This window comes from Dryobates pubescens, chromosome 2 (assembly GCF_014839835.1).
Source record: "Dryobates pubescens isolate bDryPub1 chromosome 2, bDryPub1.pri, whole genome shotgun sequence".
Lineage (NCBI taxonomy): Eukaryota > Metazoa > Chordata > Aves > Piciformes > Picidae > Dryobates > Dryobates pubescens.
This window is the reverse complement of record NC_071613.1, coordinates 16,050,584-16,067,482: the sequence shown is the minus strand read 5'-3', so window position 1 is coordinate 16,067,482 and position 16,899 is coordinate 16,050,584. Positions and strand designations below refer to the sequence as shown.

At 55.1% G+C, this 16,899-nt stretch overlaps 1 protein-coding gene across 1 annotated transcript in view; it reads left to right on the top strand.

Annotated features, from left to right (window-relative positions):
• The first annotated feature begins 2,086 nt into the window (after positions 1-2,086).
• RRBP1 (ribosome binding protein 1) overlaps positions 2,087-16,899 on the top strand; it is a 33,471-nt gene continuing 18,658 nt past the window's right edge. The window contains exons 1-3 of the mRNA XM_054170982.1: positions 2,087-2,185; positions 11,757-12,462; positions 16,665-16,813. Coding sequence (XP_054026957.1) covers positions 11,778-12,462; positions 16,665-16,813 — 834 coding nt within the window. The 5' untranslated portion in view covers positions 2,087-2,185; positions 11,757-11,777. The remainder of the gene's footprint in view (positions 2,186-11,756; positions 12,463-16,664; positions 16,814-16,899) is intronic.

Sequence of the window (16,899 nt, the reverse complement as noted above, 5' to 3'; positions counted from 1 at the left end):
TTAAGAATTTCTTACTCAACAGGCAGTGCCTAGCAAGTGCACAAGCTGGAATCATAGGGTCACAGAAACACTCAGGTTGGAAAAGACCCTCAGGATCACCAAGTCCAACCCAGAACCCTGCTCTGCAAGGCTCACCCCTAAACCATATCCCCAAGCACCACATCCAAACCACCTTTAAACACATCCAGGCTTGGGGACTCCACCACCTCCCTGGGCAGCACATTCCAATGGCTGACCACTCTTGCTGGGAAAAGATGCTTCCTCATGTCCAGTCTAACCCTGCCCAGTCACAGCTTGAGGCCATTCCCTCCTGTTCTGTCACTAATCACCTGGGAGAAGAGACCAGCAGCAGCCTCTCCACAAGGTCCTTTCAAGTAGTTGTAGACAGCAATGAGGTCTCCCCTCAGCCTCCTCTTTTCCAAATTAACCATCCTCAGCTCCCTCAGTCACTCCTCATCAGATTTATTCCCCAGGCCCTTCACAGCTTCCTTGCCCTCCTCTGCCCTGGCTCCAGCACCTCCACATCTCTCCTGTAGTGAGGTGCCCAAAACTGGAGGCAACAGTCAAGGTGTGGCCTCCCCAGAGCTGAGTGCAAGGAGACAATCCCCTCCCTGCTCCTGCTGGACACAGCATTGCTGATACAAGCCAGGATGCCTTTGGCTTTCTTGGCCAGCTGGGCCAGGAATGTTCACCACAAGGAAGGAGCAGAAGTGAGAGTGAGATGTCTTTGAGCTTGGCTGAAGATATGGAGGTATGGTAGATGTATTCCCACCCAAGCCCAGACCTTTAGTGTGATTTAGGGTGACACGTGTGGCCAGTGCAACCTGCATAGTACAGAGCAGGGAAGAGAACTCTGTGCTCTCTCAGTTTATGGCTCCTGCTTGTTTGTGTCTTGCCTGGGTCTGGGTGCTGGGCTAGTTTTGGAGGCACATTCCTGGAGAATTACACATTCGGTCCAAGATGGTTCTCATGTTCTTATGGCACAGACTAGCAGGGCATAGCATCTCCTCCAATAGCCTGGCTCTTCTCCAATGGTTCAGCCTAGTAGTTGGTCCCTTCCAACATGACTGGAGGCCACTCCAACCCCTTCCCCTTTTCAAGGTACTGGGGCATCCAAATCACTTCCAGACAACTAATGCCCTCTGGCACCTGAGTAACACACCTCCTGTTTCTTCTGTCCCAGCATGGCCAGGCCAGGAAGCACACAGAGGGTGCATGCCTAGAGGACAGCCACCACACTGGATGGCACTAACCATTGTGGGCAGCTCTGGGCATGGTTTTGTCTCTGTCCTGGGACCCACAAGCTAGTGGTGGATCAGACCCAGCACTGTATAACTGCACAGCACTTGCAAACCCTGAATAACCATGATCAGGTATCTCTACTCCTCCCTGAAGGCCAGCTGGAGTGAGCTCAGACTCTTCTAACCTAGTGACAGCACAAGAGGAAATGGCCTCAAGCTGCACCCAGGGGAGGTTTGGATTGGATATTAGAAGAAACTTCTTGACTGAAAGGGTTCTCAGAGATGGGAAGAGGCTGCCCAGGGAGGTGGTTGAATCTCCTTCCCTGGAGGTGTTGAAAAGAGGCAGAGATGTGGTGCTGAGGGACATGGTTCAGCACCAGCCTTGGCAGAGTTAGACAATGGTTCTATGAAGATGTTTTTCAACCCAAACGACTCCATGATCTTTAGGGCTCTATCTGCTTCACAGCGCCTGCACTCAGCCCTCCACAGTGGGGTCCAGAGCTTGAACCTGAACCCCCCGACCCCTTGATGCTTCACACCTTTCCCCTCCCAGCCATGCCTTGGGGCTTGTGCCCCATCCTCCGCATAGCCCCGGGCTGCCCGGGCCGGCGCAGACCCATCCCACCGGGCTCTGCGGAGCCTTCCAGGCCCCGAGGAGCTGGGTGCCGACCCTCCAGCCTCTAGCCAGGCTCGGAGGCGGCGGAGAGGCCGTGGCTGCTGCGGGGAGAAGCAGGGACTACACGCCCCAAGAGTGCCGGGGCGGCGCGTCCCGTCCCGATCCCGCCCCGCCGCGCTGAGTGGGCCCCGCGGCGCGGCGCGGAGCGGCAGGGGAGGGAGGCAGGGAGGGGCGGACCCGGCCGGGCCGAGCCCGGCCAGACAGCGGCGGAAAGTGCCACGACTCCACACGGCCGAGGCGGCGAAGGAGGGACTGAGAGCCGGCACGGGTGGGTAGGAGGAGGAGGCGGCGGCGGCGGCAGCAGCAGCCACCCTGCCTCTCCCTTTCCTCTTCCACTTCTCCACGCGTGGTGGGAACTCGCCCCGTGGGACCACCACACAGCCCTTCCCCAGCCCCTCCGCCCCCCAGCCCAGCCCAGCGCTTCCCTCTCCCAGCGCCCGGCTGTCAGCAGACGTGGAGCGGGGTGGGGACAGCCGCCCGAGGCCCCACTCGCGGAAGGGTGTCCCGCCTGGAACTGTGGAAGCGGGCAGTAGATGGAAAGCCGGGTCCTGGGGGTGGGGGTAGGAAAGGGGACGAGGCTCGCAGGGCGGGGAGGGGGTGTCCGGCGGGTGAATGGCCCAGGCAGCGCGGAATGGCGGCGAGGGCGGGCGGCCGGCCGGGGAGCGGAGGGGAGGGAGGGCGGGAGGGCGGCCGGGCAGGGTCCTGCGCCGCCCCCCGGGGTTCCCCCAGCCCCGCTCCCCTCGACCTCAGCCTGGTTCTTGGCCTCCAACCGTTTTACGCCGCCCCCCTAGCTCTTCCCCGGGCATCGCCCCCCGCCCCATAGCGGTCAAAGCAGTTCCCCTGCCCCAGTGCTGGCCTGATGAAATTCATTAATCTGATTAAGCGCGGTTACAAAAGGTCACAGCTCTCCGGCGGTTGTGCTTAGTTATTTTTTCCCCTTAACTAAGCCCTCCCTTCCCCCTGCTCCGCGCGCAAAAAAAAGTAATTCTGTTTCCCAGAAATGGGAGATCCTTCCCTGCCCCGCCAGGCAGCGCCGGGGGCCGACGAGAAGAGGGGAGACGCCTCCGCGCCTGAGGGCTTCCCAAAGCGGATTTTGGTGCCCTTCTTCTGGGTTCACCCAGCTGGATGCTCTGCTTCTTACCCCGCTGCTCCTCCAGTCCCTGGGAAGCTGTCCAGGGGAGAGAGCCAGTCCCTTGGTCCAGCTGGGAGAGTCAGTTCCTGGTTCAGGGGGGGTTGACCAAGTCCCCAGTACAGCTGGGAGAGCCAGTCCCAGGTCCTGCATACGTGGCCGGGCGGGATGGAGGAACCTCCCCGCCTGAAATGTCAGCTTTCCCCCTTGGCAGGAGCCGTGGCAGCGGCTTCCCCTCACCCGCGCGGCTGGAGTTAGGCCAGGTGGGTGTAGCTGGGATGTGACACCTCCACTCCCCCCCAGGCAGAAGCAGAGTAGGGCTGGGGTGGGTTGGGACACCACTTAGGGCTGGGAAATAAACCACTTTGTGATAGTTTCCACAGAGATTAGTCCAGCTGCAGCTGCCTTGTGGGGCTGCTATGATCTTCTCGTGTACATGGCTTGGGGGGGGTTGTGGTTTTTTCCCCTGCCTTTTATTGTTTTTTTTTTTTTTTTCATTACTCTGAGGGCTTAGGAAGGGAGCTGGCAGCGCTGCCAAGGGCCCCAGCTGATGTTGTCATGCTGCAAGAGCTAATGGAGCGCTAAGACACGTTCAATTAAGTCAAGCTATAACTGTTGCTGAGCTGGAGTTGCTGCCTGGAGTAGCACATGCTGCTGGAAGGGCAGTCACTTACCCAGAAAACGTATTTAAGCAGAGGCTGCCAGGTGATCCTGCTTCAGCAGGATCCTCAGAGGTCACTTCCAACCCCTACCATTCTGCTCATGATGCATTGGCTTGTCTCTTTGTCCGAGGCCTCACCTAGAGTCCTGTGTCCAGCTCTGGGCATCCCAGCTCAAGAAGGACAAAGAACTGCTGGAGAGAGTCCAGTGCAGGACCACTGAGATACTGAGGGGATTGGAACATCTCTCATATGAGGCAAGGCTGAGAGAGCTGGGGCTGCTTAGCTTGGTGAAGAGGAGAAGCATTTGGTGGTTTGTCTTTTATCTGCTGATAATGTTTCTGCCTTCTCCAGCTGCTGGACTGCCCTGCTGTGGGCAGGATCAGGCCTGTCAGTTCCCTTTCCCTCTCCCTGCTTCGTGCTGGAGGAACTTTGTCCCCAGCTATATGCAGTGCTTTGGTGGGAGAAGCTGCAGACCAGGGGAAGGGAAAGAGATGGGAGCATTTCTTCAAACTGGAGGCCAGGCAATGCTCTCCCCAATGAGTGACCTGTCCTTTAGGTGCTGCCTGCTTCTTGCCCAGGAGATAGTTCTGTGGTTTTGAGGGGGGAGGGAAGAAAGAAAGAAAAAAACCAACCTCAGGCTGAGATTTCAGCTTGATACCTGTGTGTTGGGTCAGGCAGCTTGTCTGACCTGTGTGTGCATATTTAGGGAGGGGAGAGCTTTTGGTTTGGGAGGGGTTTTTATAACCTGCTGGGAGGTGCTGTAGAGAAAAGGGAGCTGCAGGTGCTTTGCAGGCAGGTGTTGCTGTGCGCTTTGTAGTGCTGGGGTGGCAAAAAGCCAGCTTGCTCTTTGTCTGCTCTCCAGCACCTCATCACCTCTTCTCCACTGCTTTTAACCGGAGATGCCACTTGGCAGAGAATCACACAGAATCACTGAATGTTACAGGTTGGAAGGGACCTCCAGAGATCGACTCCAACCCCCCTGCCAAAGCAGGATCACCCAGGGTAGTGCACACAGGAATGCATCCAGGCAGGTTTTGAAAGTCTCCAGAGAGGGAGACTCCACAACCTGCCTGAGCAGCCTGTTCCAGGGCTCTGTCACCCTCACTGTAACACAGTTTCCCCTCATGTTGAGGATGTTTGGGTTTGCATCCATTGTTCCTTGTCTCATTACTGAGCACCACCAAAAAGAGCTTGGTCCCATCCACTAGACACCCACCCCTCACATCTTTATACACAGTGATCAGATCCCCTCTCAGTCTTCTCAAGGCTAAACTGCCCCAGGGCTCAGTCTCTCCTCATAGGGAAGAAGAATGCTCAAGTCCCCTAAGCATCCTCATGGCTCCCTGTTGGACTCCAGCAGATCCATGGCAAAGAGCAAGCCTTGGATTGCAAGGGCAACAGTGCTTGTAAAGGGCATCTTTTCCCCACCTGCAGTACCTGTCCAGACCAGGAGGAGATAACAGATCCATTTTTTCTTTGGCCATGTAAAGAAGTCAGTTTTCTGTAGTTACTACACAACCTGTCTCTTCCTTTGCTTCTCTTTGCCTGCTCTTGACCTCGTTGATTTAAACTGAGATTGGTGGGAGGCCAAGTGGCAAAGATGAAGTCCCATGGATTTCATGGAAGTGGTGGCAGAGGGGAGGAAAGGCTGAAGGGGTGGGAAGGCTCTAGCCTGGTTTTGTACATGTCTGGCAGGTGTGACCACAAGACAGCGTGGCCCCAATGCTGTCACACCGTGTGCTGCTTTACCCTGCAGATTCTTTGGTGCTGGGAAAGCAGCCAGGCTGAGTACTTCACTGGTTGGGCTTCCTTAGAGCAACTTGGACTTTTGCTCAGGGCAAACAGAGGTCACTGCACATGCAGGGTGGTGAAGGGAGGTCAGATCTCCAGGGCTCTTACCTGGGATGGTGAGAAGTTTGGTGGAGGATGAGAAAAAGCCACAGGAATGGGTGAGTTAGAGCACAGCATTTCAGCTGACTCCTTTGCATGAGGTGGTCCAGTGGCATACTCAGTTATTCCTATCATTCCTCATCTGGTGGTGGAGTAAAGCTTTATCTGAGCTAGCTGTTTGGGGAAAGGAGATCTCCCTGATTTCCAGTATTTTGGCTGGGGGAGGAGCTGAGGATGATCCTGCTCAAGAAACTTCATGCAGTCAAATGTGCTCAGTGTTGGACAGGAAGTTCGTTTTTTGAATCATAGAATTGTCAGGGTTGGAAGGGACCTCAAGGATCATCTAGTTCCACCCTCCCCTGCCATGGGCAGGGACGTCTCACACTACAGCAGGTTGCTCACAGCCACATCCAGCCTGGCCTTACAAACCTCCAGGGATGAGGCTTCCACCACCTCCCTGGGCAACCTGTGCCAGTGTCTCACCACCCTCATGGGGAAGAACTTCTTCCTCACATCCAATCTGAATCTACCCATTTCTACTTTTGCTCCATCCTCCCCAGTCCTATCATTACCTGACACCCTCAAAAGTCCCTCCCCAGCTTTCTCATAGCCCCCTTCAGATACTGGAAGGCCACAATTAGGTCTTCTCAGAGCCTTGTCTTCTCCAGACTGCACAACCCCAACTCTCTCAGTCTGTCCTCATAGCAAAGCAGCTCCAGCCCTCTGCTCATCCTCACACAGGCTCCAATAGCTGGTGGTGTCCCTGCACCTCTTAGGCACACAGCTGTCTCCCAAAGCAGCCTGGGCATCAGGCAGAAGAGTGCCATTGCATGGACAAAGCCCTGTGGTGGACCAGAAGGGGCAGGGTGGAGGATACGGAATTCTTCCAATCCTCTTCACAGGCTGGCTGCTGAGGAGGTGAAACCTGTACAGGTGCAGCTATTCTCTAGGCCTCCACGAGCAGACATGTCCTGGCTGAGGCTCTGTGCAGGCTGTAAGCCTGGAGGGCTCTCCTGGCAAAGGGCAAAGCACGTGTGCTGCTGCCACCAGGCTTGGCAGGGGCAGGGCTGTGGCTGGCTGCGGCAATCCAGCAGCAGACTTCCCAGCCCTTGAGGGGTGAAGGCAGCGAGGGCAGGAAATGCCAGAGCAGAGCTGTGCTCCTGCTGCTAACGCTGTGGCATGCTGCTGATTGCACTTGTGCAGCAGGGAGCTCCAAGAAGACTCATCCTCATCCTCATCCTCATCCTCATCCTCATCCTCCAGCTGGGGGTTGGCCTAGATGACCTCTGGAGGTCCCTTCCACCCCAAAACCGTTCTGTGATGCCATCAAGTGCCAGCGCCAGCCTGGCTCGATTGAGGTGCATGTGCAGCTGGTTTGTGCTGCTGAAGGGATGGACTCTTCCCTCAACAAGCTGTTGGGCTGCTCCCTGCCAAGACTCCACCACAGGAGGAGCTCTACTGGTGGGGCTGACTCCTGGGAATCAGCAGCAGGGCTGCCAGGAACAGCCCTGTGCCTGCAGACTGCAGGGCACAAGTGTTGAGAAGGGATCAAAGTTTCTATTGGCTGTGATCACAGGATGGTAGGGGTTGGAAGGGACCTCTGAAGATCATCAAGTCCAAACCCCTGCCAGAGCAGGACCAGAGAATCTAGCTCAGGTCACACAGGAATGCATCCAGATGGGTCTTGAAAGTCTCCAGAGAAGGAGACTCCACAACCTCTCTGGGCAGCCTGCTCCAGTGCTCTGTGACCCTCAGAGTGAAGAAGTTCCTCCTCATGTTGAGGTGGAACCTCCTGTGCTGCAGTTTCTATCCATTGCCCCTTGCCCTATCAGTGGGTGTAAGTGAGCAGAGTCCCCTCCCTCCTGACGCCCAGCCCTCAGATATTTATAACCATTTATTAAATCCCCTCTCAGTCTTCTCCAGACTGAGCAGCCTCAGGGCTCTCAGCCTTTCCCCACCAGGCAGTGCTCCAGTCCCTCAATCATCCTGGGAGCTGTCCATTGGACTCTCTTGAGTAGATCCCTGTCCCTCTTGAACTGGGGAGCTGCTGGGAGTCACTGCTGCCCAGCTGGTGTTTCTCACTCTTCCCTTTGGGTTTTCCCCTGTCACACCTGTCTTTGGGAGCAGCATTGGGATTGCTGGGAGCTTGCAATCAGCCCATGCATGCATCTCAGCTGCTTTCACAAGCAGCCTGCTCTAGTGGAAGGTGTCCCTGCCCATGGCAGGGGGATTGGAACTGGATGAACTTTAAAGTCCCTTCCAACCCAAACCATTCTGTGATTCTCCCAGTAGGTCCACAGCTTCTCTAAGTTAGTGCTCTGAGCTGCTTGGTTTCTTGTTTTTTTGGGGTTTTTTGGTCAGTTTTGGTTTGGAGGAGGCTGTTGGGGTTTGGGGGTTTTGTTTATCAGGTGTTTGTTTGTCAGAAAAGCCTTGTTTAAGCCTAATCTGGGTCCTTATCTCACCTTGGCTGTAAAGTCTGATAGGAGGCAAGGTACAGGCAGCTTTTACTGCAACAGGGCTGGGTGAGGCTGTGCCTGCCTGCCTCCTGAGGGAGCAGGGGCTTGTGGTGACAGGACAAGGGGGAATGGGTCTAAGCTGGAAGAGAGCAGACTTAGCCTGGGTGTTAGGAAGAAATTCTTTCCAGTGAGGGTGGTGAGACACTGGAACCAGTTGCCCAGGGAGGTTGTGGATGCTTCCTTCATGCAGGTGTTCAAGGCCAGATTGGATGAGGCCCTGAGTAAGTAGGAAGTGTCCTTGCCTGTGGCAGGGGGATTGGAGCTAGGTGATCTTTGAAGTCCCTTCTCAAACCATTCCATGATTCTGTGGTGCTCAACCAACCTGCTCAGAAGGGCTGTGGTGGAGGACAGCAGTGTGATGTGGCAGGCAGGGGAGCTACATCTAGCATTGCCATCCCACCAACCTCACTGCTCTGCTGTCTGGGTGATAATGCTTCCCTCCCTCATCCTCTCTGCATTCCATGCTTCTGTAACAGAGGGTTGGGTTGTTTCCTCTCTTCCTATCCTCTATAGGTTCCACCCAGCTACTTTGTGGAGGTGACAGCAGCAGCTGGTGGGGTTGGAATGCATTTGCCAGCTCTTACTGATGCCCTTGCCCTAAGCTTGAGCAGCAAATCTGAATAGGAAACCAGGGCAGTGTGAGGTCAGGAAAGGATTATTTTTACCAGTGTGTTGGGGGTTGCTGGGCAAGGATTTGAGGGTCACCTTGTTCTGTCCCTGAAACAGCTCCTGGGTGTTTTAATGTAGCCCTAAAACCAGCAGAAGGTTGTGGGCATCTCTTCTTCAGCCCATCTGCCAGGGAGAGGAAACCCAGCACCTGCACCCTGCAGGTTAGGAAATAGTCTGTTCTGGGTGGGACTGTCCCAGGGCGATGCTACCTGGTCAGAAGGGAGGGACGTAGAATTGTTTGGGTTGGAAAAGACCTCTAAGATCACCGAGTCCAGCCATCAACCTCACACCACCATGGCTCTTAAACTATGTCCCAGAGTGCCATGGCCACATGTTTCTCCGACACCTCTAGTGACAGTGACTCCACCACCTCCCTGGGCAGCCTGACCACTCCTTCAGGAAAGGCATTTTTCCTCATGTCCAACCTAAACCTCTCCTTGGCACAATTTCAGGCCATTTCCTCTCGTTCTATCACCTGATATTAGGGAGAAGAGACCAACCCCCACCTCACTCCAGCCTCCTTTCAGGGAGTTAGAACAATGAGGTCTCCCCTCAGCCCCCTCTTCTCCAGACTAAACAACCCCAGCTCCCTCAGCTGCTCCTCACCAGCCCTGTTCTCCAGACTCTTCACCAGCTTGATTGCCCTTCTGTGGACCTGCTCCAGCACCTCAATGTCCTTTCTGTAGTGATGGCCCCAAAACTGACCCCAGTCTTTGAGGTGCTGCCTCAGATGTGGTGGGGCAGAGCAGAGTGAGGCTGCTTCAATGTGAAACAGCCAGGCTGGATGTGAGACAGGGATGCCTGTAGTATCAGCTAGGATCTCCAGTGATGCCCTGGGGTAGAAAGTTGGCCCTGCCAGAGGAGGCTGGTTCCAGCTGGCCTTGGCAGTCTTCCTGCCTGCCAGCTCTCTCCTGCTTTGCATGGGAAGCTTGGAGAGGCAGGCAGTGAGAGCTGGGGTGCTGGTTAGAACATCCTTCCCTGGGCAGGTGGGTATTTCCATCAGGACATGGGTGCTTTGCAGCTTCTTCCAGCTCTGCACCCCCTGCTCAGGTGTTGGAGGAGAGTTTTGCATGGTCTCCCCCTCGCTGTACAAGCAGCTGCAGATTCAGCTGCAAGTTCTCCTCCACTCTGGCTGCTAGAAAGAAGGATGCTCCAAGATCTCTCCCCATGTGCACTGAGGTTTTGAAAAGATGCTGATCTCCTCATTTTTAGCCTTATTTTTGCCTCCTCCTCTTCCAGCCCCTCCCTCCCTCCCTAATCCACAACCTCTCAAAGGGGAAATTTGATAGTGCTTGCAGTTGAACATGGGCATGGGAACTTCTGGTAGCTGAGTATGTTTTGAAGCACAGTGATGAGAATTGGCAGCTTGGGCCCCCCTGGGAAGTGCCCCTTAGCAGATTAACTGCCTGCCTTTACCATCTGTGGCCATGGCACTCTGGGACATGGTTTAGTGGCCATGGTGGTCTTAGCTTGATGGTTGGACTCAATGACCTTGGAGGTCTTTTCCAACTGAAAGAATCCTATGATTCTGTGAGCTGGGTATTCATCAGCCACCCCAGGGCCATGTGCAGGTGACACCCTGATGGGAAAAACACGTGCAGGGACAGCAAGGAAGGGTTTGTCTTTGAAACTCAAGACAGGTTTCAGTTAGAAGTTAAGAGGAGTGTGTGGCTGTGTCCTGCTTGCCACGTTGCAGAGCAGGTGGTGCAGTCCCTGCTTGTAGAATCATTGAATGGTAGAGGTTGGAAGGGACCTCTGGAGATCATTGAATCCAACCTCCACTGCCAAAGCAAGATCACCTCGGCCACATCACACAGGAACACATCCAGATGGGTCTTGAAAGTCTCCAGAGGAGACTCCACAACCTCTGTGGGCAGCCTGCTCCAGCGCTCTGTCACCTATTGCTGCACTGGGGCTTAATGGGTGGAGAAACTGAGGCTGGAGAGGGGGGTAGGAAGGATCCTGTGCCCAGTTTGCCTCACAGCTACTAGCAGAGATGGAAAGAGGAATGCCACATCCAGTGTTCCCTTTGCAAGTCTCACTTCTTCCTGTAGGCATCTCCTGGGGAGATGAGATCATTAGCAATCATGTTTGGTATTTTCAGCTTGAACTTAGGGCTTCTGTTGGTGCTTGCACCACAAGAAAATGGTCATGACTTGGTTCTCCCTGTGGAGAATGTGCAGGCTGGGTTGTCTCTCTTCACTGTGAACTGGAAGCAGCTACCACAGGGGACAGTCACAACAGCCTCATAGAATGGTTTGGGTTGGAAAGGACCTTGGAGATCATCTAGTTCCAACCCCTCTGGCATTGGCAGGGACCCCCTTCACTAGACCAGGCTGCTCAAGGCCTCAGCCAGCCTGGCCTTGAACACTTCCAGGGAGGAGACATCCATGACTATGTGTCCTTCCTGCTAGGCTGGACAGAAACCAGCAGTGCTGCTGGCTGTAGGTGGTGAAGGAAGAAAGCCAGGGCAGCTGCGAAGGTGGCTGAAGCTCTTCTGAGCTGACACTCTAATACTCTGTTCCAAAATGGAGAGCTGAATGTGCACCTGGATGCAATGCCAGGAGCCCCAGGGAGAGCCCAGAGCTTGGCCAACCTGCACCAAACAGTGTGAGGAAGAGCTCTCTTAGCGCTGTGGGGACACAGCATCATGCAGCAGTCGTACTCCACCATCCCACTGAACCAGGGGAGTGAGTTGCTCCTGGCTGTCTCTGCTCATAGCCCTCTCCTTTTTCTTCCATGTCTTTGGTGCTTCTGGAGCTCAGTACAGCCAGAGGGAGCGGTCCCTGCAGTGCAACTGGGCCACTGTGTCTAGGCAGGTCGACCTCACCAGAGTTGTGTGACTCTTGAGAGTTTGTCTTTTCAGTGCCTGGTTCCATTGCAGATGTCCCCAGGAAACTCCTAGCTCATAGAGGCCCTTGTGTCTGCACACCCCCCCCCACCCCCCTTAACTGTTGTTGTGGTGTCTTGCAGGCCCAGAAGCAGCAGGCCAGGATGGATGTGTATGACCCTCAGACCCTGGGTGTGATGGTCTTTGGAGGGTTCATGGTGATATCAGCCATTGGGATCTTCCTGGTGTCCACCTTCTCCATGAAAGAGACGTCCTACGAGGAGGCCTTGGCCAAGCAGCGCAAAGAGCTGGAGAAGACCCAGCAGCAGAAAACAGAGAAAAAGAAGAAAGAGAAACCCCTGGAGAAAAAAGGAAAGGCAAAGAAAAAGGAGGAGAAGCCTAATGGGAAGATCCCTGAGCAGCAGCTGGCTCAGGAGGCGACAAACTCTCCCAAGGATGTGGTTCCTGAGCCTGCTGCGGTGCCTGCGCCTGTAGCTGCTGAGGCTCCGGTTGCAGCAGTCTCAGTGCCCCCCCAGGAGAAAGAGAAACCTGCTCCTTCACCTAAGGAGAAGAGGAAGAAGGAGAAGAAGGTGGCAAAAGTCGAGCCTGCTCCCAGCCCAGTGTTGGCTGCGCCCCCTGTCAGCGTCCCCAAGAGCTCTCCTGTCTTGGAGGTGACCCCTAAGGAGGTGCCTGTTGTGGCAGTGCCCCCAGTGGGCACACAGCAGAGTGCTCCAGTCATCAGCTCCACTGTCATCAAGAAAACTGCTGATGGGCTGCCAGCCCATGAGGAGCAGAAGCCCGATGGGCCTGCCAAGAAGAAGCCTGCATCCAAGAAGAAGAGCGAGCCAGGTGAGGCCTAATGCTTCTGCACCTATCCCCAGGAGCCAGCAGGACACCTTGCTGCTGTCCAAACACAGCTACCCTATTGGGAGAGCTCTTCACTCCTCTCCTCCTGTGTTGGGTACCCCTGCTTGGTGCTCAGCACACAGGTGTTGGGGAGTTACAAGGTCCTCTCAGATTTGCTGTTGTGTTCTGAGCCTCTGAGCAAATCTGCACACTGAGAATGAACCTGGCCTGGGAGAGGAGGAGTCAGCTGCCAAGGTGCTGGACATCTGGGTGGAAAGCCAAGATGAGATGTTTAGTGTCTGAAGGGGGCCTACAAGAAAGCTGGGGAGGGACTTCTTAAGGTGTCAGGTAGTGACAGGACTGAGGGGAATGGAACAAAACCAGAAATGGGTATATTGAGATTGGATGTTAGGAAGAAGTTCTTCCCCATGAGGGTGGTGAGAGACTGGCACAGGTTGCCCAGGGAGGTGGTGGAAGCCTCATGCCTGGAGGTTTGTAAGGCCAGGCTGGAGGTGGCTGTGAGCAACCTGCTGTAGTGTGAGGTGTCACTGCCCGTGGCAGGGGGGTTGGAACTGGATGATCCTTGAGATCCCTTCCAGCCCTAACAATTCTATGACTCTATGAACTTGTGCCAGGGGAGGTTTAGGTTGGATGTGAGGAAAAATGTCTTTCCTGCAAGAGTGGTCAGACCTTGGAACAGGCTGCTCAGGGGGCTGGTGGTGTCACTGTCACTGGAGCTGTTCAAGAAACCTGTGGCCATGGCACTTTGGGACAAGGTTTAGTGGCCATGGTGGTCTTAGGTTGACAGGTGGACTTGGTGATCTTGGAGGTCTTTTCCAACTGAAACAATGCTGTGATTCTATGTTTATTAAAGCACAGAGGAGCTCTGCCAGTTGTCTTCTGTAGGGAGACAGGTCACAGATAGAATTTCCTCCTTCTTCAGTGGAGATAAAAGCCAAACTATTGCCAGAGGCAGGAGTGAAGACATTTTATACACTGAAGGACAGGTCAAAGAATCATAGAATGGTTTGGGTTGGAAAGAGCCTTAAAGATTATCTAGTTCCAACCCTCTGCCATGGGCAGAGACACTTCCACTAGCCCAGGTTGCTCAAGGCCCTGTCCAACCTGGCCTTGAACACCTCCAGGGAGGGGGCATCCACAACCTCCCTGTGCAGCCTGTTCCAGTGTCTCACCACCCTCACAGGAATCCACCCTCTGGCTGGATTCCTGCCTCCCATTGCACCAATGTCAGCAGTTGGGGTTTGATTCTTGCTGAAGTGAGAACAGGCACTGAAAATGTGAGAGCTTTTGGACCTGTAGAGGTGTTCTGCCCCTGAAGATGGGGCAGAAATCCCTCAGGTGCTCTCAAAGATGTGAGGTGGTGTTTGGACAGGTTTCATTTCCTTTTTTTCCCCCCTTCCTTTCTCTACCAAAAAAAAACCAACCAAGCAAAAAAGACAGCCCCCACTTGCCAGCCTTCTCTAGCACATCCAGGCTTAGGCTGCTGTGTAACCTGGCAGTTTGCAACTGGAGGAGGGCTTGCTACTCAGCAAGACATTTTGCAGCCACTGGTGTCCAAGTTTGGGTTAAAGCAATGGTACCTACTCCTCTGAGCAAAGGATTTCACTAAAGGCCATCTCCATGCAGCAGAGAGGATTGAAACTGTTGGATTCTATGAAGCCTTGCTCCCACGTGTGGCTACCTGACCTGGGCTGCAGCCTCCTGGGTGTGCAGCTCCAAGCAAGGTCCATGGACAAGGAGCTGGACATCAGCCAACAGTGTGAGCTTGCAGCCCAGAGGGCAAATCACATCCTGCATCAAAAGAAGTGTGGCCAGCAGAGCCAGAGAGGTGATTCTGCCACTTTGCTGTGGTGAGGTCTCACCTGGAGTACTGTGTCCTGCTCTGGTGCCCTCAATACAAGAAAGACATGGACCTGATGGAAGGGGGTCCAGAGGAGGGCCATGAAAATGCTCAGGAGGTTGGAGCACCTCTGCTACAAAGAGAGGCTGAGGGAGCTGGGGATGTTCGGCCTGGAGAAGAGTAGGCTCTGGGGAGACCTCTTAGCAGCCTTCCAGTACCTGAAGGGGGCCTGCAAGAAGGCTGGAGAGAGGTTGTTTGCAAAGGCCTGCAGTGATAGGAGGAGGGGGAGTGGTTTGATATTAGAGCAGAGCAGATTTCGCTTGGGTGTTAGGAACAGGCTCTTTACAACGGGGGTGGTGGAACACTGCAACAGGCTGCCCAGGGAGGTGGCTGAGCCAGGGAGGTATTCAAGGGGAGGCTCAGCAGGGCCCTGGACCATCTGATCTGGTTGAGGATGGCCCTGCTCACTGCAAGGGGCTTGGACTAGATGAGCTGTGGAGGTGCCTTCCAGCCAGGCTGGTTCTGTGATGCTGTGTCTCCTGTGCCCCCGTGGGTTTGAGAAGCAGCTCTCCAGCCCCCTTGTCCCTGTTGTGCTTTGCCGCCTGGCTGCTGCTTGTTCTCTACAGCTTCCCCCAGCGAGGCCTGAGCTTTGCAGCTCTGCTGATGGGCTCAGCACAGCAGCACAGGCTTCCTTCTGCCACAGCTTGGCAGGCTGCCCTGGCTCCCTTGACTAGCTGCAAGGTGGGGTTTGCGTGGTGCCCGCCTTGTGCAAGGTTCACTTGCGCAACACCTCCAGAGCTTTGCTTGGTGGGGCCCTCCACCCAGCAAGAAGGGGCCAGGGGATGTGATGTGCCATCCTGCAGCTGTGCTCTTGCCAGCATGACTGAAGTGTGAGCCAAGATCTTGGGCCCTGGTTGCAGGAGCTGGGGGAGCTGCCCTGGCTATGCTTGCTGGGAAGTGGCTGCAGCTTGTGAGCCGGAATCTGCCGCTGCTGGGGCTCAGTGCTGCCTTCCCAGATGGATCTGCTGCTGGGAGCAAGCAAGGGTGTGCTGGAGCTGCTGGGTGTCCCTGGGCTTTGGTGCTGTTGTGGTTGGACCATGGCTGGCTGCCAGGTGCCTGCTTGGCTGCTCTCTCACTACTTCTCAGTAGGAGGGAGGGGAAAATGAGATAATGAAGCTCGCACAGGGTGATTGCTTTGCAGTCTCTGTCACAACCAGAACAGACTCTACTTGCCCAGAGAGGTGGTGGAGTCTCCATCTCTGGAGACATTCAGAACCCACCTGGATGTGTTCCTCTGTGACCTGAGTCTGTCTTGGCAAGGGGGTTGGACTCAATGATCTGCAGAGGTCCTTCCCAACCCCTTCCATTCTGTGATTCTGTGAAAACTAATGTCATTTGTTTCCAGTTAAAGTGGATGGGAAACAAAAGAAAAATTAAACCAACAACTTCCCCTCCCTGCCCCCCTTCCCAGGCTCAACTTCACTTTTTCCCTCCCAGCTCCTCTGCTTCCCTTCCCTGAGCACCTCATGGAAATGGGGGTCACGGTCAACCTGTAACAGTTCCTCCCCTCCTCCCTCTTCTCCTCACACCTTTCCCCAGCTCCAGCCGGGGGTCCTTCCACTGACTGCAGTCCTTCAGGATGAACCTGCTCCAGCAGGGGCTCCTCTCCAGGGGAATCTCTGCTCTGACACCTGAAGCACCTCCTCCTCATTCTTCTCTGACCTTGCTGTCAAGGGGCCTGAGCTCTGCATTCAGGAGGCCCTGGTATTGGTAGCTGTAGAGGCTTTGGAGCTACTGGTCTCCAAACTGGGATTTCTTTAAGGAAAAAGCCCACTGGACCATAGCTGCTGTGCAGGAACTCCTGAACTCCTGCCCACCATGCAGTGTGACCATGTGCGCTGTGGCCCTGCAAACAGGGTCATGGTCCCTGGGCTATCAGAGAAGTAGGGGAAGGGCTGGAACAAACCTGCCTGGTGAAAGGCTGGGAGGTGACCTTGCTGCACTCAGCAGCACTGGCACTGCTGCAGGAGGTGACATCCCCCAGCAAGGTTGAATCAGGGTGCAGTCCAGCATCTGATGCCCAACACATCTGCTCCTGCATGCCTAGCTCCTGCTGGGAATCACTCAGTTTGATGGTGGGAGCAGCAGCAGAGGCAAGCAGAGGTGACAGCTGGCTGAAGAAGCTGTTAGCCATGGTGTCATCTCCAGCAGTGCTCATATGGCTTTCAGTTAGAGAGGTGTCAAACTTGACTCTGCAAATCTGAGCAGAAGCTGGCTGGAAATGGCAGCTGTGGGGTTGAAGCCCACTGAGGTGATGACCCAACCCCTCCTCTCTTCTCTCTAGCACATGCAGACTCGGATGGACCCCTCTACTTGCCCTACAAGACACTGGTGTCCACTCTCAGCAGCATGGTTTTCAGTGAAGGGGAGGCCCAGCAGCTCATCGAGATCCTTACAGAGAAAGCAGGCATCATCCAGGACACCTGGCACATGGTAGGGCTGCCAGTGCCACTGGGGCTCTGCTGAGAGGTGCAGAGGGGGAGGGAAGGCATCCTGCTTTTGGGCAGGCTGGCCCTGAG